Below are 20,135 nucleotides of genomic sequence, written 5' to 3' on the forward strand. Positions count from 1 at the left end.
TACATGAGGCTCTGGGTTCGATCCCAGTACCACAATAAAAACTAAAATGAGATTAAGAGGTGTTTTCCTGTATGGTTATCAGAAAGCTGCACTCTTCCCTGGGTTTTCATTTTCTTTAGTGATTGCTATAGAAGGTTCTCCCCAGCTTGATAAGAGCTGACTGGTTTACAGGTTCAGAAGTACAAAGGCAAGGTACCATTCTAAGGGCTTTGTTGATACAGGAGAGGAAAGGTGTCCAGATGAAGTTCATGCCCCTGTACTTTCCCATCCACTGGGGGAGTGGGGAAAAGGCTTGGGCTTCTCATATTTGGGCTTAAAGCCAGATCCAGCCTAGCCATGCTCACCATGTTCACGTGGTCCAACCAAGACCTGCATACCCACCCCCATCCACACTCTGAGAAGGGGAATTCAAGCAAGGTACCATTTTAACACAAAAGAGTTTATTTATTGTTAAAACCTATTCCCAAGCATTGAGGGGGTAGGATGCTGGCAGAGAGGATGACATCCCTCCCTCCCTTCACTTTTCCTTGGCAATGTTCAAGGAGCAGGGGGAGGAAGGGGGAGGGACATGACAACCAAACAATCATCCCCGCTAAGGGTGGGCTCTGCACTGCAAGGCAAATGCTTTACTGATTCTATCTTAGTTAATTCTTACAACACTCCTACAAGGTAGGTACCATTATCATCCCATTTTACAGATGAGGAAACTGAAGTGTAGAATAGTGAAGCATGGTGGGGGGTGGTGGTGCCAGCTTTCAGGGACCCTCTGAAAGCCTTTGTCACCTGCATCCCCAAATCCCATTCCTCACCACTTTCTGTTCTTTCAACTCTTTTTAGGCTTTTGTTTTGTTAAAAAAAATAGATTTTGCACATGTTCTAGAGCAGCCACTGTCTCCTACTCCAATGGGTCCAGTCTGGGTTCCCCCAGGATTTGGTTTAGATTGGGGTTGGAGACAGTGTGTCTCGAAGCAGGAGCAGGTGAGTACATAAAACCAAAGTACAAGAAAAAGCTCTTAGAAAATACACAATGAATAAATTACAAACTTCCCACCCATCTCTCCTATACCTTCCCGCCCCCCCAACCCTCCATTCCCAGCTGATCCAGTGTCAGTTCCCTCCCTCTATGTATACAAAGGTTCCTTGGGCCCTTAGAAGATGACTGTGGAGTGAATGAATGAGTGGTGAATGAATGAGTGAATGAACGAGTGCTTGGTAGGAGGAAGCAAGCACATAGGAGGCCTGAGCCCTCACTTGCACCTGGTCCTCATCAGAACGACCTCCCTGGCTGCAGAGGGTTTCAAGGTGGGCTTGGTACAGAGACGTGAGGGAGGGGTCAGCAGGGACATTCTGAGCAGGGAAGGCAGAGGGTGGATAGAGGACAGGGCTGTCCTAATCAGAAGTCCAGGTTGAATACCAGCGATATGGCCTGGTAGCTGTGTGACCGTGGGTGGGCTGGAAGGCGAACAGTGAGTTCTACAAAATTCTTTCAGACAAAGCACTTTTCACATTTAGCTTTGGTCCTCAGGGACCCCTCTGTATGCCAAATGTTGCTATCACCATTTTATAGAAAAGTCAGGAGAGGTCAAGGACTTGCCCAAGGTCACATAGCCAGCCAGAAGTTGAACCCCTTCCACCCTCTACTTTCACCACTGTCCGTGTCTCTGTGCCCATGGGACATGAGACCCCTGCATGGCAGTGTGGCAGCATGAGAATCTGTAGGCTTAATTCCCTGATGTGGTACCCTGGTCATCTTCAGCCAGAAGAGCCAGGGTACCCTTGACCCCCCCCATCCTTCCCTACCCACAGCCGTGGGGTCTGGGAGTCCATGAGATGCTCATGAACTACCTTGCCTGGGAGGGTGAGGATGGAGAATTGTTGGGGGCAGCCTGTGCCACCCCTCACACAGGCATGGGCACTTCGTCATATTCATCCCGACCATCCTCTTCATCAAAGGTTGGATTAGAGTCATCTCCGTCCAGCTGGAGGGGCAGGAGGGAGACAAGGTGAGACATTGGTTCGCTTTGAACCTTGGACAAGCCTAATATGGCTCCTCAGACTATAGAGGTGGTCTCAAAAAGGAGGGGGGACAAGGAGACCCTGGGGATCTGGCATCCTAGCCAGCAAGGGACCTTTTTACTACAGTAGCCCCACATTGATTTTGTCTCAAATGATCTGGAAGCCAAGTGCTGGTGGCACAAGCCTATAATCCTAGCTACTCAGGGGGCTGAGATCTGAGGATCATGGTTTGAAGCTAGCCCAGGCAGGAAAGTCCATGAGATGCTTATCTTCAATTACCCAGAAAAAAGTTGAAAGTGGAGCTGTGGCTCAAGTGATAGAGCACCAGCCTTGAATGGAAAAAGCCAAGCAAACACATAGAGCCCTGAGCTTGAGCCCCCGTACAGATACACATACACAAAGTAGTCAAATGATCCTCAAGCTGGGCCCTGGTGGCTCACACCTGTAATTCTACCTATTCAGGAGGATGAGATCTGAGGATCAAGGTTCAAAGCCAGCCTGGGCAGGAAAGTCCATGAGACTCTTTTTTTTTTTTTGTCAGTTGAGGGGCCTGAACTCGGCCTAGGTGCTGTCCCTCAGCTCTTCAGCTTAAGGCTAGTGCTTTAACACTTAAGCCACAGCACCACTTCCGGCTTTTTCTGCTTATGTGGTGCTAAGAAATCGAACCCAAGGCCTCATGTATGCAAGGCAAGCACTCTACCACTGACCCACCTTTCCAGCCCCTCCATGAAACTCTTATCTCCAATTAGCCACTAGAAACTGGAAGTGGCACTGTGGCTCAAGTGGTAGAGTGCTAGCCTTGAGCTGAAGAGCTGAGGGACAACACCCAGACCCAGAGTTCAAGCCCCATGATTAACCAAAAAACAAAAAAAACCCCAAAAAACTCAGGAGCAGCCACTGGGTATTGGAATAGCTTCCGTGGAACAAAGCCTGTGTGCCTTTTTTTTTTTTTTTTTTTTTTTTTTTTTTTTTTTTTGCTAGTCCCAGGGCTTGAATTCTGGGCTTGAGCCTTGTCCCTGAGCTTTTGTGTTTACTTTATCACTTGAGCCACAGTACTTCTGGCTTTTTTCTGAGTAGTTTATTAGAGATAAATGTCTCACGGACTTTCCTTCCCTGGGTTGGCTTTGACCTCAGATCTCAGCCTCCTGAGAAGCTAGGATTCCAAGTGTGAGCCACCAGCTCCCAGCCCTGTGCGCCTCTTAATGTTGTTATAAACACTGTCATTATTCTTCTCTGTTACTGGTGGGGCTGCTTGCCTCTGATAATATGCTAGGACATAGCAGGTCAAGAGTGGACAGGCCTTTTACCCAGACCCTTTATTCATGTGTGCGTGCTTGCTTGCGCATGTGTGTGTGTGTGTGTGTGTGTGTGTGTGTGTGTGCGTGTGTGTGTGTGTGTGCATGCTAGCTTGGCTTTTTCACTCAAGACTGGTGCTCTATCATTTGAGTTACATCTTCACTTCTGGCTTTTTTTTTTTTTTTTTTTTTTGCTGGTTAATTGGAAATAAGAGTCATAAGAGTCTCCCAGTTTTGCCTGACTGCCTGACTTTAAACCCAATCCTCAGCCCACCCACACATTCTCTCAGGCCCTCTGCTGTCCCTTCCCTGCTCCAGCTTCTAGGAGGCCCCGTCTCCTCCCTCCACCCCTCATCCTTCCTCTCTCTTTCTCCCTCTCCCTTCCTCCCACTCAGGCCCAGGCTGCCACTTACACACTGGAGCTCCAGCTTGCTAAAGATGAAGGGCAGCAGGAAGCGCCGCAGGGGCACAGTAAGGATGAGGATGAAGGGCAGAGCCAGGGAGAGTGCTGAGGATTTCACCCCCCACAGCACTGCCAGACAGATGATCTGGATACCCGTGAACAGGTGCATGCGCCAGGTCCTCACCTGTGGGTGGTCGGGGGCCTGGGGTCAGTGCCTGCCCTGCTTCTGAACCCTCATCCCCACCCCATCCCTGGGTTATGCCACCAGCAGGGCTCTGTACCCGCTTGACGAAGGGCACATCCGGGTGGTACTTGGCTGGTTTCAACAGCAGCAAGATGCGGTCAAAGAGCTGGATGCCACTGAGAGATGTGACCCCCATGTAGAGGAAGATGCCAAACAACACCGCCAGGGGGATGCGGGACAGGATGGGCTCCATGAGGATGGATAGGCCTGTGGGGAGGACCACACATTCAGCCCCAGGCCACCTGGAGAACTAGCGCCTCCAGGACTGGGGATATTTGGGGATGGTAATAAAAGTACCCATACTGAGTGGCTTTTTAAATTTACTGTGAGTATGGTTTCCCTCCCCCTCTCCCCCCCTTGGATTGAACCAAGGGCCTCAGGCTTGGCCTCTACCATTTGAGCCACACCCAAGTCCCTTTGGTTTTGTATTGTGTTTCTGAGACAGTCTCCCTACTAATTTGACTCAGGCTGTCTTTGAATTTACAATCTTCCTGCTTCTACCTTCAGAGTACCTGGGATTATAGGCATAGGCCATGGAGCACAGCTGTGAGTCATCCTAATGGGCAACATCCCCTTCATTTTACACTTGAGGAATGAGGCTCACAGAGGTAAACAGCCTGCTAAGGCCACAAATTGGCAAAAGAGTCAATGCTTGCCTGCCTAGAGACTATTTCCTTAATCTACAGAGGTCAGAGAAAGCCAGCCAGCCCAAAATGCCTCCAATAGCTCTCTACCTATCCAAATTTGAATCCTTCTCCCAGTCTTACCAGTTTTACTTCCTTTAAGGAACTTCCCTGGGACAGGGGGTAATAGGAGTGAGAAAAAAGAGGAGCAGGCGTGCGTGCGTGTGTGTGTGTGCGCGCGCGCGCACACACACACACACACACACACACACACACACAGAAAGCTTGCAAGTGAGTACCTAGCTGGACAATATTGCTCTATAACTGGGATGGAGCAATAACTCTGACTTCTACCCTCCCTCTCCCCCAGACTGCACCTAAAGCATCACCTCTTCCTCTTGTTAGCCTTAGAGCAGAAAGACAACCCAGAGGTATCTAAATAGCCCCTATAACTGCAGACAGGAAAGCGGAGGCCGAGACCAGGTGGGGTGCCAAGCTAGCAGTAGGGCAGGGTAGGACCCTGAATCATTGCATGGTTGCATAGGCTCAGATACAGGGTCTGGCTAGAGAATGCTCAGGACGCTGGTTCCTCCTCCCTGCTCAGATGTCTATCCTAGGACTAGGGTACTTCCTCCAAGGGATTAACTGATATTGGGGAAAGGTGAACATTGGTGTGTGAGTAAATATGACAGGAAAGGATCCTGGATTCCATGGTCAAGGCCTAGGAGGGGACAGGGGTAGCTCTCTCACCCACAAGCACCGAGACCAGGAGCCCGCTGATTCGCTGCTCCTTCACCTCCTGGATCTGAGCTGAAGCCCCTGGGGCACTGGCCTTGCCCATGACGGTGAGGGCATTGGCGTGGGTGACAGAACGCACGGTGGTGGCGCTGAGCCAGGGCATCCCAAAGAGGGCAGCTACCCCGCCCATGCCCACCACCAGCAGCAGATCCAAGTGAAAGCCAGAACCCTTGATCAGCTTCCTCTCAGGTTTGCTGATGATCAGCCTGGGAAGAGAAGGAAGTTCAGTAAGCCCCCACTTCCTTGGCCCTTCCTTCCTTCCCCACACTGAGACCCTCTGAAGTTCAGGAATTTTTTTTTCTTTTTCTGCTGGTGCTGGGGTTTGAACTCAGGGCCTGGGTGTTGTCCCTGAGCCTTCCTGCTCAAGGCTAGCACTCTACCACTTGTCCCACAGCTCCCCTTTTGGCTTTTTAGTGGTCAATTGGAGATAAGAACCTCATAGATTTTCCTGCCTGGGTTGGCTTCAAACTGTGATCCTCAGATCTCAGCCTCCTGAGTAGTTAGGATTACAGGCATGAGCCACTGGCACCCAGCCTACACCTCAGTTTTGCCTACTGAGACCATTGCCCATTGAGTTTCTGGCTCATTCGGTCCCTCCTGAGAGTGTGGACTCTGGAAAGAAATGTCTAGAATACCTACAGGCAGGTTTGTCAAAACAACAGAAACTTAGCTTCAAAATTTTCCAACATAAACCCCGTCTAAGATCCAGCCCCTATTTTCATAGTTCTTATTTGTATATTGGCTCAAAAAAGGGCTGGGAAGATGGCTCAGTGGTGGAGTGCTTGCCTTGCATGCATGAGGCCCTGGGTTCGACTCCTCACCACCACATAAGCAGAAAAAGCTGGAAGTGGCACTGTGGCTCAAGTGGTAGTGTTAGTCTTGAGCTGAAGAGCTGAGGGACAGTGCCCAGGCCCAGAGTTCAGGCCCCACGACTGACCAAAAAAAAAAAAAGGACCCTTCAAATTATATTTCTTTAATGCCACAAAATCTGAACTTGTTCCTGATGGTCCATCACTCCCGCTAGTAGTGTGGTTGCTTGCTTGCCTCTTTCCCTGTCCCCCGTCCCTGACCCAATCCCCACCAGTGCTCTTACGTGGTGATCTGAGACTCCAGGAATATAAGGATGAAGACCAGCAGCGCAGGTAGGGCTGAAGCAAACATCATCCAGGTTGGGAACACATGGTACAGGCCCAGTGGGTGGATAATCCAGCCCCGGGCTGAGGAGTTAGACACTTTAAGACCATCAGGCACTGAGAGTTTCTGTAGGAGGAGGCCGCTGGTGAGAACAGCAAGGCAGGGGGAGCCAGAGACATGGCTCAGGGACTTAGAAGGATGCTTTAGAGCTTACTTATATTGTGTACTTACTGTGTACCCAGTCAGTATGCTAAGCCCTTTGCATATGTCTTCTCATTCCCAACTTTATACATGAGGAAACAGTATCAGAGAAGTTATATACCTTGCCCCACATCATACAGCCTTTTGGTGGCAGAGCTGAGGTTCATACCCAGATCTACCTGGCTCAAAGCAGACCCCCTACTTCCTTGGGCTAAGGAGTAAAAGGGGAAACCTGTTCCAGCCTCCTGATTTGAGCAGAGGGAGAAGAGCATGGGCCTCTTAGGAAAGGCAGAGATGGGGTAGACGTAGTTACAGCTAGATTTCAGGTTGAGGAATGTTATTATGAGGAGAGGACATGCTACAGGAAGAAAATGAGAAGGGGAGTCTCTTAGGGAGAGCACTAGAAAGAGAGGTCACCTGGGTGTAGGTGTTCTTGGTGAAGGAATCTACCAGAACCATGATCAGGATGGCGATGGGGACCCCAAAGTCCCCGATGACTCGACGCAACTGGGGACAGATGAAGAGACCAACAATCAGTACCTAGTTCTTGCTTCTCACCTGTCTTCTCTCCTGCTCCACATTCACGCAGGGGGTTGGGCTCTTCCCAAGGGATGTGTCAGCAGGCAATGGTCTCTTCTGGCCTCAACTATATTTGCCTCTCTTCTTCTTCTGGCTCAAACCCATTTGGTCCCATACTCCTCCCCTTCTTAAGAATTGTTCCCAGTTCTCTGTTGGGTTTCAACCCGGACATACTGAACAACATACGGAGGAGATTGGCCTGCCTATTGAGAGGACCCTGGGCTAGGAGGGAGACATGAGACTTGGCATCAGGAATGGGGACCTGGGGCAAGAAACGTAGCTAAGGTCTCTGGAGAAGCTGCAGTGGGGTTGGGACTGGGATAGTACAGCATAAGCAAGGATAGATGGGCAGGAATGCTCACCTTGCCAGGGAAGTAGGAGCTGTTCTTGAACTTGCGCAGCATCATGGCAAGTAAGAAGGTGCCAGCCATGAGCACAAGGGAGAAGAGGGCTGTGTTAGGCAAGGAGCCCTGAGGGCTGGGCTTTATCGCAACTGGCGCATAACTCTCCTGAAGAGGGTGTTTCTTGAAGATCTGCAGCAGAAAACAAAGGCATTTGTTCCTTGGGCTTGGGCTGAAAGTGTCAGATAAAGCTATCTAGCACTACCATGCATCCATCCATTCCTAAATGCTTTCTCCATTCATCCATGCATCTATCCATCCATCATCCATCCATGCATCTACTCATTCATTCATCTGTCCGTCATTAAAGGGGGTTCATCATCCATCCATCCATTATCTCCTTCAACTGACATGGTAACAGAGGTGCTTTTACAGTTTGGTTTTAGGGATGAAGACCACATGAATGGGGTGGGCCAATGACACAATGAGCATATGTGTGTGTACCCATGTGCACCCAGGGCTTGGGGGAACATGAGAAAGCTGGAAGACAGGAATACCTGATAAGGTTTCTAAGTTGGGTGTTGGTGGCTCATACCCGTAATCCTAACTACTCAGGAGGCTGAGATCTGAGGATCATGGTTCAAAGCCAGCCCCAGCCCAGGCAGGAAAGTCTGTGATACTCTTATCTCCAATAAACCACCAGGAAACCGGAAGTGGCCCTGTGGTTCAAGATGTGACCTTGAGCTGAAGAGCTCAGGGACATCACCCAGGCCCAGAGTTCAAGCCCCATTATGGACAAAAAAAAAATCTGGAAACAGAGGGGCCCACCAATCAACAGAATTAAGGGGATATACAGAATCTACCCCTCTTCTGCAAATGCAGAGGCTGGCATAGCTCCTGGAGACAGTAAGCAAGCTAAACAGCCAGGAGCTCTGGTGGGTTCTTGAAGTCAGTGCAGGGGAGGGACGGGGCCTCTGAGCCTCAAAGCACCCACAGTCCTGGCTGCAACTGCAGTTTCTCACATCATCTTGTACATGCACCAGGCTGCCAGTTATAGACATGGACACATGCACACAGGGCCTTATGTGTTATCCTTCTGTACAGTCATGGCACACACATGGTAACAAAACCCAGATGCACAGTTTTGTGTGCCAATGAATGAGCATACCGGTACACAGCCACATCAATGCTGTCCAGACACACAGACAATAATGCACACAGTTGCGTGATCTTGTACACCATTGCACATGTGCATTGGTGACCTCTGGGGCTCTCACCTGGACCAGCTTGGAGAAGGTCTCATAGATGAAGATGAGGGAGATGAGGAAGGAAAAGATCTCCTGAGTGTAGCGGGAGATGAAGCGGACCAGGAAGCTCCCCTCAAAGGCCACCACTAGCACTACCAGCAAGATGAGCCAGAAGCCAATCCATGCACGGCCCACGATGTATTCCAGGTTGCGGCGCTCACAGAACTGTGGGCAATCAGAGGGCGTCCAGTCAGACATAAAGGGCAGGTGGGCCAGGGTTGGTATAGGATTAGGGTTGGAGTAGGGCTGGGAGACAGTGCTACCGAGAAAAAGGCCTCCTCGAACACCAGCAGGGGTCCTGAGAAGCCAACCACGAGCAAGGGCTGAGCCCCCAGTAAGGAGAAGAGAATGCCCTGCACCGCAGTGGAGATGAGCAGTTCTGATACTCCCATCTGGTTCTGGGTCTTTTCTCCTGTGGGAAGAGGTCACAGTTGGGTCAAGATCAAAAGGTTATTTCCCAAGAAGAACAAGTCCTGGGAAGGCTGATGAAAAGGGTCCTAAAGGTAAGAGGTGAGAATTGGAGCTGGGACAGGGAGGGGGTGGGGGTAGTCATTGGCACTGACCCAGGAGGCCGCCGAAGGTGATGGCAGGTGACAAGGCAGCAAAGTAGATGAATATGACAGCAGCCAGGACCTGGGGGCTGAGCGCATCGGTGATGTCACTTAGGTAGTAGGGGTAGCGGCGCCGGATGTCTCGCACCAGACCTCCAAAGAATTGGCCTGTTCGCTTCAGAGGGTCATCAGGGCCACCAGGAACCCCTGGGCCCCCATTCAAGTCTGTGGTAGAGGTAGAGGGCAGAAACTGTCAAAGGGGGTTAATGGGAATGGGGTAGTCAAGGGGGTTGCGAAGCTAGGACTCAGGGAGAGGATTCAGGAGGTGAGGTTTTGTTTGTTTGTTTGTTTTTGTGTCTGTGATGGGGCTTGAACTCTGGGCCTGGGCACTGTCCCTCAACTCTTCAGCTCAAGGTGAGCACTCTACCACTTGAGCCACAGCACCACTTCTGGTTTTCTGGGGGTTTATTGGAGATAAGAGTCTTGTGGACTTTCCTGCCCGGGCTGGCTTTGAATTGCAATTCTCAGATCTCAGCCTCCTGAGTAGCTAAGACTACAGGCGTGAGCCACTGACAACTAGCAGATTTAGGAGGTTTTTGATGGGGAAAAGGGAACCATGCTTAGATTGCTGAGGCGCTTCGGGGGACCCAGGAAGCCTTGACCTGGTAGGGCAGGTACCTAAACCCTTGTAGAAGCTGGGGTCCAGCTTGGCAGGGCTGGGCAGGTAGCGTCTTCGAAGCAGCTCTTTCTGCACGGGCACTAGGCTGAGGAGGGCTTGTTCAAAGGAGGTGTCGGTGGGAGGCAGTACCAGGCTGCAGTCCAGAAAGCCCTCCAGGGAATGCACCAGCTCTCCCCGACTCTGGGCCAGGTAGGCATTTGTGCGGAATACCTGAGGGCAGGAGAGAGGGACAGGATACAGGCACGTATGGCCACAGTGTCCAGAGATCAGAATCCTACCACTGAGCTATCATTGGAAGGACTGGGTCACATTGCTCCCATTGCCCCCATCTACCCTCTCTGCCCTCCAAGGAAGGATCTTGGAGAGTCAGCCAAGCCCAGGGTGGAGAGAAGAGAAGGCTAAAGCAAACCTAGTGAGTTATTCACCCCAGACTAGCAAACAGGGCCAACCTAAATCAGACAAACCAGTGGGAACTGGATTAGAATGGGCTAGGGTTGGAATGGGCCAGACTAAGCCAGCCAGATCAGCACAAACTAGCCTAAACCAGTCCAGGCCATACTGAGCTGGGCCAGACACACAGCCACAGCTGAACTAGAGCTGTGTGAGTGAGAATGGGTCCAACTAATGAACTAAAGTAAGCCAGGCCAGGTGAGCTGGAGAACAAACAACCTTGGCTCCCCTTCAGCTCCATGCCTCCCCAGGCCTCGCTGGCTCCTCTCACCCTTTCTGTCATGAGGGTAGCAGCCGCCCGGCCCAGCTGGTTGTAGTCAAGGTTGGGGGCCTCCGGTCCCAGCAATACAAAGAGGAAGCGTACAGGCTGGGGAAACTCCAGTTCCTCTAGCTTTCCGGCCTCCTGGAGCCGAACAAAGCCCAGCACTGGGCGCTCCAGGAAGGCAGCACGACCTGTGTATGGAGGGTAGGGTGGAAGAGAAGGTCAAGCCAGGCTCAAGGGGGCACCCAGGGCCTATGTACTTAACAGACAGGGCTTCAGGGCCCAGGCACAGGGGAAGTCAGGCAGGGCCAGGATACAAGGCAGAGGCAGGAGTGTGGAGGGGTGACAGGTAGAGACACTAGCTCTTACCCACAAGCACCAGGGTGGTCTCTGAATTTGGAGGAATCTTTTCCAGAATTCTAGATGGTGAGTGCCCTTCGGAGCCCCCATCTCCCTGTGGGAAGGAGCGTGGTTTGAGGAGTCCTTGGGCCTCCTCCAGACCCAGGAGACCAGAGCATCCAGCCCCTTCCTCTCCTTGGCCTCACCTTCTCACAGTAAAGTTTTGTCTCCAGCGAGGGCTGTTGGGGGAGCAGTGGTTGAGAAGGGTCCCCAGAACGCATCAGGACGGCTGGCTTTACCCCCTCCAGAGCCTTCAGGTCTTGGGCATGGCTGTGGGGCACACAGGGGGTATGGGCTAAGTAAGCTACTCAGGCTGGGCTGTGGTACAGACTAGCAGTGAGGGACTTAAGGTAGGACTTCCTAGTGACTAAACCCTTCTTTCTCTCCCTCCTTCCCTCCCTTCCACCCTCCCTCCTTTCTTTGTTTTCAAATAATTTATTTATTATTTATGGTGCCAGTACTAGTGCTTGAAAACTCAGTGCCTTGACACCATCTTTTAGGCTTTTTGTTGTTGTTGTTGTTTGATGAAGGCTGGTATACTACCACGCGAGCCATAGTTCATTTCCAGCTTTCAGCTGGTTAATTGGAGATTAAACCACAATTCTCAAATCTCAGCTTCCTGGGTAGCTAGGATGACAGGCAGGAGCTACCAGCATCTGGTCAAAGGCCTTCGCTTAAAGGACACTGTGGATGTAAGTAGGTGGTGTCTGTCTGAAATAGCTAGGTGGGATTAGAAGAATGAGGTGGGGGGAAATGGCCTGAAGGGTCTGCCCTCCTCAATATGGAGATGTGTCATCTCTTGTGAAGTGTCAGAGGTTGGAGCTGTGGTGGAGGAAAAGTGGAACCTTTGCTTGCTGGGTCTAAGGAGAAACTAGGAGACATGTGATGGTAGAGGACTCAGGAGGAGCCCTGTGAGATGTGGAGCCCATACCTGCGTTTGAGCAGCAGGGTCCGGAGCAGCTGCTCACGGTCCTGAGGCCGGATCTGTTCATCATAGATGAAGCTGTCCAGCAGCTGGTTGGCCACGCCAGCCAGGGAGGTTTCCTGAAGGTCCAGGAGGACGGTGCCTAGAGGGGACCAGCAGTGAAGGGGTGAGCAAGGTGGCTGCACTGAGGCTACCCCAACCTGTCTTCCGATCCAATGGATCTCACCTTTGGCAAAGGCCTTCTGCAGCTCCAGGAGACTCCAGAAGGTGAGATAGGGCAGGTGTGGGCGACCCCAAGCCCCATCCTCCCCAAGGTTCTCCTCCAGCCCCATCCAGTGCGCCACCTCCACCCACTGCAGCTCCTGATTCTTCTGGTCCATCACCAGTTCCTGCATCTCTACGTAAGCCTGAGGACAACAGTAGGACATGGAGAGACTGAGACCCCAGGGACAGCTCTGGAAAAAATGCTTGCAAGAGGCTCAGGGCCCTGGAGAGATTGCAGCAGACACTAACCTCAGCTTATCAGACATGTGCCAGGCTCCCATGTGAGGCTCCATTCCCCATTTCTCACCAGGCCCTTACCCCAATTCAGTAGGGGTATGGAGAACTTCCGGACCACAACGAGCCGACAGACTCAGCCCTCAGCATTCAGTCTGTCCACCCAGGGAGCTTCCTTGAAGGGGCTCTGGTCTCTTCCCTAGTAAGTCCTCTTCTTTCCCACCTCTTTCCCCAAGACCCCTTCTCCATTTCTACCTCTTTGTGGGGTCTCCTCCAGCCTCACTCTGACTCTGCTCCTCCCCTGCTATTTCCTCTGGTAGAATACTGAGTCCCAAAAGTAGCCTGGGAAAGGGAATGGCTAGGGGTAGAAGGATGGATCCTCACCTCAAGGGAACTTGGGTGCGATGTGGCAGAGGTGGCCGGGATGTAGTCTGTAGCTGTTGGCTCAGTGGGAAGAGCTGAAAATCCAAAGTTGGTTAGTGTTGCCTAGACATCACCTCTCCCCCTCAGACTCCCCCACAGAAAAGTCTGAGACCCAGGCCCATTGCCCTATGGCTGTGACCCTGGCACCAGACTCCACCCTGCCACACACAGAGGAATGTGGCTCTCTACACCTGCTCTGATCCTCATCTGCCTCCATCATTCCCCATCCAAATCTTGTTGAGGTCCCCTGGGATGGATGGGAAGAGAGAGCCCCCAGTCATAGTGATCAGTAAGTAGCATGCTAGGGTCCCTTCCCACCTCGGGAGCCAGACTTTGTTTCCTCTTCCCACCTGCCTGGACAAGCCACTAAGCCAGGTAACCTCTCACCAGACACCAGAGCGGGGGTGAAACCCTTATATCTCTCTACCCCCCCATACCACGCCCTCATTTCCCAAAGGGGCCTCTTAACTCTAAAATCTATTGCTAGCACTTGAGTCTTGTTGACAGTAAGCAGGTCCCCGCCCAGGGCTCCCCACCTAAGACCTTGAACAAGCCGAGGAAGGTGGCATGGGTTCTTGAGGTCTTTCTGCTCGGGGGGGGGGCTATAGAATGGGACTTTCCATCCCATTTCTCGTGTCCCTCAGCCCCCAAGACATGATAATGTGCCCAGTCCACACACCTGGCCTAGAAGCTGGCATTGGATGGGCTTGGGTGGCAGGTGGGTACCTGCCCTTGTCCCAAACGGGCCTGGCTGCCCTCTCACACGTGATAAGGGCACTGACCCTGCCTACCCCCCCCCCCCAGCTCCTCCTGTGATCATTTCAAACAAATGCTGTTTACTCTTCAGTCAGCCAAGATTGTAGGAGAGTTAGCCATGGGACTGGGATTCTGGCAAAGGGGAGGATGATCACCGTTGTCTCTTCAAGGCTCAGCAGCTCTCTGGGCAGAGAGCAGAGGGTGGGAGATAGAGCTCACCCTCAGGCTCCACCTGTTGCACGGAGATGCCTGGATCCTCATACTCTTCTTGTTCTAGAATCTTCTCCAGTGCTACTTCACTGTCCTCCTGCTCTGGGATCTCCACCACTTCTTCATAGTCCTCCTACGGGAAGTGGCTATCAAGCCTGGGCTGCAGGGGTCCTTGTGCCCCCAGGAAAGTGATCATCCAGAGAGAGAGAGGGAGGGAGAGAGAGAGGGAGAGAGAGAGCTCCCAGAGGCCCCAGTGAGGAGCCCTGCAGAGGCCAGGAAGGACATACCTGCACATCCCCCATGGCGCTGTCCTGAGTGTCCACTTGTCCACGTCAATCTGAGCCCCCAGCATAACCCGCTCCTCGGGTCCCTGAAGGGGACAGACGTAGGCTGAGTAAGGTCTAGGGGTCTCCCAGTCTTTCCTGAAGGGGCAATGTTTCAGTGGCAGGAGAACATAGAGATGGAAACAGCGGGGTGAGAGGAAGATAGTGGGGGTGAGGGTCAGGTGTAGATATTCAGGCAGGGGGCAGGGGCTGGGAGATGGATAGCAAAAGGCAGAGGAAACATGGCAGGCACCCACCTACATGTGTTTAGGGAGAGGAGATGAATGTCACTGCAGGCCAACTCCATGCTCCATCCACCAACTCTCACCTGACTTCTTCCCCTGTCCATCTCCAGGAATCAGGCAGGGCATGACCTGTCCCCTCTGCGTGGTTCTGACTCCCCGAGGGCCGCCATAACACACACTCTTCTCCCAGAAATGGCTGTATCCCACTGGGCATATGAACCTGTTTCTCTCCCACCCCATTTTGAACCCTATCTTCCTTCCTTCCTTCCTGTTGGCTTGCTTGTGGTTCCTATAATTTGCCAAGCCATTTCTTGCCCCAGGGTCTTTGCATATCCGGCTTTCCACACCCTGGATGCTCCTTTTGCCTTTATTTTACTTTGTATGTGAAATCAGGACTTGAACTCAGTACCTGATGCTTTGTTCATTGGCTGGTGCTCTACCAACTGAGCCACACCTCTAACCCCAGCTCTCTTCTCATCTCAGCTTAAATGTCACCTCCTCACAGGCCCTCCCTGATTACTAATGTTCACTAACTCAGTTTCTGATTTCTTGATTGATTTATAAAAATATATTGTCTGACAAATCCTTTGGAAGAGAGCCATAGGAGTGCAAAAAAGACCCTGCATGACATTGTCCTGGTGGGGTTTCCACACCTAACCAAGTGTTTACCACAAAATAAATGTTCATGAAGTATTTCTTGGATGAATCTGTTGTCCCTGTTGGCTCCCCATTGCAGGTTTGGGGTCTGGGGAATTATAATGGCCAGGAACCATCCTGGAAGGCCATTGTGCCCTGGGCCTCAGTTTTCTCAGTGGGTCCCTAGTAGAGAGAAGATATGACCACCCTGGAACGTGAGGATCTGAGGGTCAGGTCATCAAATGCAGCCTCTCTGTTGAGTGTAGGAGTCAGAGATACAAAAAGCATGTCCCAGCAGGACACCGGTGGCTCATACCTGTAATCCTAGCTACTCAGGAGGCTGAGATCTGAGGACTGCAGTTCAAAGCCAGCCCAGGCAGGGAAGTCTGTGAGACTCATCTCCAATTAACCACCAAGAAACTGGAAGTGATGCTGTGGCTCCAGTGGTAGAGCCCTTGCCTTGAGCTGAAGAACTCAGGGACAGCACACAGGCCCAGAGTTCAAGCCCCATAACTAACCCCCCCCCAAAAAAAAGCATGCCCCAGTGCTCAGGAAGCCCCTAGCCCCAGCTGTGTGGTAAACCAAGAGGCCAGACTGCCTAAGTGGTTCCATAGATGAAGGTAGATGGGAGATGGCATGTTCAGATAGGCAGAGAGCAGGGGGTAGAGGCACAGGGCAGAGCAGAATGGGCAGAGGCTGGGAAGCAGAGTCATGCAGGAAGGGCTGGGGACCATGTGAGGTAGAACAGGGAGAATATTCAGGAATAGGTGGGCTTGGCCCAGTCTTTCCCCCACCCCACCTCAAATGGCAAATGACAGTCATGGGAGCATGCCCAGCCCTGAGAATGAGGCCAATCCTGTACATCAGTTTTGTCTTTGGGAACTCTTGGTCACACACTTTTTTTCTCCCTTTCCCCCTTTTCTGTCATTTTCATCCAAACCCAAAGGCCCTACCCTGCTCCCATTCTCTTCTCGCATCTTTCCTTTCTCTCTTTTTTTTTTTCCTTCTCTGGACTTTTCCCATGCAGTCTCCAGGGCCTCAAATCCTTGATGACCCTAAGGGTGTCAAAGCAATGGCAGAACCAGGGAATGCAGAGTTCCAGGCCACTTTCCTGGCTCTGACTGGCTAAGTGGTGTTGGGCAGCTGCTAGTCTCTCTCCAGGCTTGTCACTCATCGGTCAGATGCAAGGGCCTTCCCGCCCTAGCTCTGAGCACTCAGAGAGAGAGGACCAGCTGGGCTGGGAGGTGCACCCAGGCCCAGATTGCTGTAGGCCTTGCTGGGCCTGGTACTGATAAGAGTGCACCTCCTTCCCCCTCTTTTCCCCCCCAGTGCTTGGAAGCATACCAAATACTTAGAGCCACCAGCCGGGCAGGCCGGATAAGGGAGAGCAGGGCATGGAGAGCCCAGGAGATGAAGAACAGCTGGGCAGAGCCTGGATGGAGGGGCGTCATATGACATCTATCATCTGAGGGGCCTCAGATGATAGGAAACTCCCTGGTAGCATCACATCTTTTTTTTGGTGCACTGAGGATTGAACTCAGGACCTTGTACTTGCTAAGATATACCTCCAGCCCCCATAACATCATCTTTGTGGGAGAAACCCACCTCCTCTCACAATCCCTAAACCAGTCTGGAAGGTGGACAATGTCTGTAGCCCTGTTTCACAGATGAGAACTCGGAGGTTCAGAGAGGACTGCCTGCCTCAGTGGCCCAGTAGGCAGGTGTCAGAGGCAGGGGTGAAGCCCTGGCCTAGGATACTAGACATTTGTCTAGCCACTGTGCTGAGTTGCCCCCTCGAAACTCTTTTTTTTTTTTTTTTTTTTTGTCAGTCATGGGGCCTGAACTCTGGGCCTGGGCACTGTCCCTCAGCTCTTCAGCTGAAGGCTAGCACTCTACCACTTGAGCCTCAGCCCTACTTCCGGCTTTTTCTGCTTATGTGGTGCTGAGGAATCGAACCCAGGGCCTCATGCTTGCAAGGCAAGCGCTCTACCACTGAGCCACCTTCCCAGCCCTAGAAACTAATTCTTAACTGTGCTTTCCAGTTAATAGTTATGAACATGAGCTCAGGTTCCAATCCCAGCCCTGCCATTAATGAAGTGTGTGGCATTAGGTTTGTGACACAACCTCTCTGTTTTCTCATTTTTTGCAAAGGAGAAACTAAGATTATTAACAGTTATTCCTACCCTGTTGACCCATTGTGTTTAGCACAGTGCTCCAGTGCATAAAGTCTCTGAGCAAATGTCTGCTGTCATTATCCTTGACACTGAGGTCACCACCAGGCTTGCTGACTTCACCCGCCCCATACCCCCAATTTGCTATGGAATTTGCCTGAGTTAGTGCTTTGCAATCCTTAAGCAGTGGGCAGCTTCTTCCCCTCTAAATTTTCGCTGGCCTGGGGACAGTTCCAGAATCCTCCCCCCCACCACCCACATACACACCAGGGAGACCTCGGGGAGGGTCCCAGAGGGGAAGCAATGTTGGTTGTTATCTTTTATCCTAAGTGAGAGAGTAGGGGATCCCTGGGGATCCTCATACCTGGGGGAAAATGGGGTCTGGGTGAATAAGACCTGAATCTGAGGGACCCAAGGGACCAGTAGAGACACACCAGTTGGGACCCACATCTGGGTCAGATCTTCCCCCATTCACACACTGCCATACACACCTCTCTTGCACGAGCCTCTACCACCCCCTTGACCCTGCTGCAGGTGCCGATGGGCCTGAGCCCTGAGGGGCACTGAACTCATATCCCATTCCTGTCCCTCCCACCCACCTGTACCCCCTTGGAGGTCAAAGGCCACTTGGACCTAGGTGCATGCAGGCTAGTCACCTGCGCAAACCCTCCGGACAGGTGCCAAAGGACCACCCAGCCCCTCCCTGCCCTGCCCACCTGTTTAGGAGCCTGGAGGTCTCTCAGCAAGGTCCTGCAGCTACCAGTGCCCTCTGTCACCAGCTGAGCTCTCAGCCACTCTAACAGCACAGGCTGAGCTCCAGCACCTGCCTGGGGGCAGCTCCAAACCCCTGACTCATGCCCCCGCCTCCTAATCTGCCCGCCCCACAGCCCCAAGCCCCTTCCCAATCCACACCCCATTCCCTCAGGGTGCCCCATCAACAGACTTATCTCTCACCCACATCTGGACAGCTGTGCAGCACCCCACCCTACCTCAGCTTGGCCAGTGCCTGAGGTTTCTCTGTGCCCTCCTGGCCCTGAGGTCTCTCCTGCGTCTTCTTCCTTCGTGGATTCGGGTGTCCTGGCTCAGGGCTCCCACAGAAGCTTGTGGACAGCCTCACCTTGCCTGTGTCCATCCTCCACTCTCTAGGCCTTCTGCTCTGGCCCCAAGACACAGGGTGCCTGTCCTCTCTCCTCTCTTGCTGTCCTCCCTCAGGTCCCCCTTGACTCTGCAACCTTCCCACGGGACCTGCTTAGTGCTCAGGAGCCTTAGTGTCCCTCCCCTTACCATTCCCTTCTAGCCTAGGCTATCTCAGTCACCCTGTCCCAAGACCACCTGCTGGCTCCTGAGAGCTGGCCCCAAGGCCCTAAGATACTGACAGTCAACCTGAAACAATGTCAGATCAACAAAAGCAACCATCCCCACACGGAGCTCACAAAGCCCCAATGTCTGGGCACACTGGCTCCTCTGTGGACAGCACAGCCCAGCCCAGGCCCGGGGCCCCAGCCGTCACATTCTCGCCCCCAGCCCCTGCCTGCCCCCACCCATAGACGCTTATGTGGCTCTGCTTCTGGGGGCGGGCCTGGCCAAGGCACCTATCCCTGATGGACAGATGAGTTCAGATGGGCGGGATAAAGAAGTTTAAACCAGAGGAGATGGGTGCTGTGGACCTCACTCCAGGCATGAAGGGAGGAGACTGCCCAGCCTGGCTCCCACAGTGTCCAGCCATGGGAACCTGCACAAGGCTCTGGCCTCTCCAGGCTTCACTTTCCCCATGTGTCAGGTGTGAGCATTAGTGGTGTGGCTGCCAGTCTGATGGTTCCCTAGTTCAAGTTCAAACAATAGAAACTCAGAGACAGGGACTGAGCTGGGGCCCAGCAGGCAATCCCCGCCCACAGCCTGTACTGGTTCAGTGGCGGCAGTGACTCGGACCCTAGCCAGAATTCTCTGGGTGTGGAAGATCCAGGTTACCAGGAATGTGCTAGGCTTTCACTTGGGGTCATGCTTAATTCTTCTGAACCCCACATTCTGCAGGAGAGGCAACTCAAGCCTCAGAGAGGTAAAATGTCTTCCCATTTGCAGAGGGACCAACCAATCAGCACTGTGCCATGCAAGGTACTCACGGGCCTGTCTCTCTGAATCTCTGAAGGCCATCAGAGGTGACACTGGAGGTGACACTGCCCATTACTGTTCGTTCCCCTCTTACAGAGGCAGACAGTCAGACTCTGTTGTCTGCCTGTTCTTTCCCCTTGGTCTAAGGAGTGGAGGCTGAGACCAGGCAGGAGAAGGGAATAAATGGCTGTTGGGTGAGCTATGTCCCTTGCAGTGTGCTTGGAAATGAGGTGTTCCTCTTGGACCTGTAACTACTGAGGGCAGACCGACCTTATAATGTCACCTCTGCTGTCCGATGCCCTCTAAGTCATTCTGTGGCCTGCTGTCCTCAGTCCCTCAGTAAAGCTATGCTCCACAGGAACGGCCACCTTGGCTGCCCTCCTGGGAGGGAAGAGAGGATCTGAGTCCACGTTTGGGGTCCAGCAGGCTGTGGTTTTCAGTGCAGACCTGAGTGGATGTACTGATCATATGAGGTGTGGTGACCGGAGCCAGGGAGCTGGCAGGGGAGACAGTCTGTGCAGGGGGACAGGTGGCCTGGTGCAGATCTGGCATCCTAT

General features: G+C 52.5%; 1 protein-coding gene across 1 annotated transcript; it reads right to left on the reverse strand.

Annotated features, from left to right (window-relative positions):
• Positions 1 to 418: 418 nt before the first annotated feature.
• Slc4a1 (solute carrier family 4 member 1 (Diego blood group)) lies at positions 419 to 18,263 on the reverse strand. Its single transcript, XM_070027853.1, has 20 exons — positions 18,186 to 18,263; positions 14,382 to 14,464; positions 14,104 to 14,227; positions 13,090 to 13,163; positions 12,434 to 12,614; positions 12,214 to 12,349; positions 11,429 to 11,552; positions 11,253 to 11,337; positions 10,893 to 11,074; positions 10,171 to 10,381; positions 9,505 to 9,717; positions 9,205 to 9,353; positions 8,912 to 9,106; positions 7,656 to 7,826; positions 7,132 to 7,221; positions 6,473 to 6,639; positions 5,332 to 5,585; positions 3,996 to 4,165; positions 3,725 to 3,898; positions 419 to 1,979 (listed from the first exon to the last, which is right to left on the reverse strand). The coding sequence occupies exons 2-20, from the start codon at positions 14,394 to 14,396 to the stop codon at positions 1,899 to 1,901; spliced, it is 2,796 nt and encodes a 931-aa protein (XP_069883954.1). The 5' UTR covers positions 14,397 to 14,464; positions 18,186 to 18,263; the 3' UTR covers positions 419 to 1,898.
• Between the last annotated feature and the right edge of the window lie 1,872 nt (positions 18,264 to 20,135).

The sequence above is a fragment of the Dipodomys merriami genome, unplaced genomic scaffold (assembly GCF_024711535.1).
Source record: "Dipodomys merriami isolate MVZ:Mamm:240054 unplaced genomic scaffold, mDipMer1.0.p SCAF_19, whole genome shotgun sequence".
Taxonomy (NCBI): Eukaryota; Metazoa; Chordata; class Mammalia; order Rodentia; family Heteromyidae; genus Dipodomys; species Dipodomys merriami.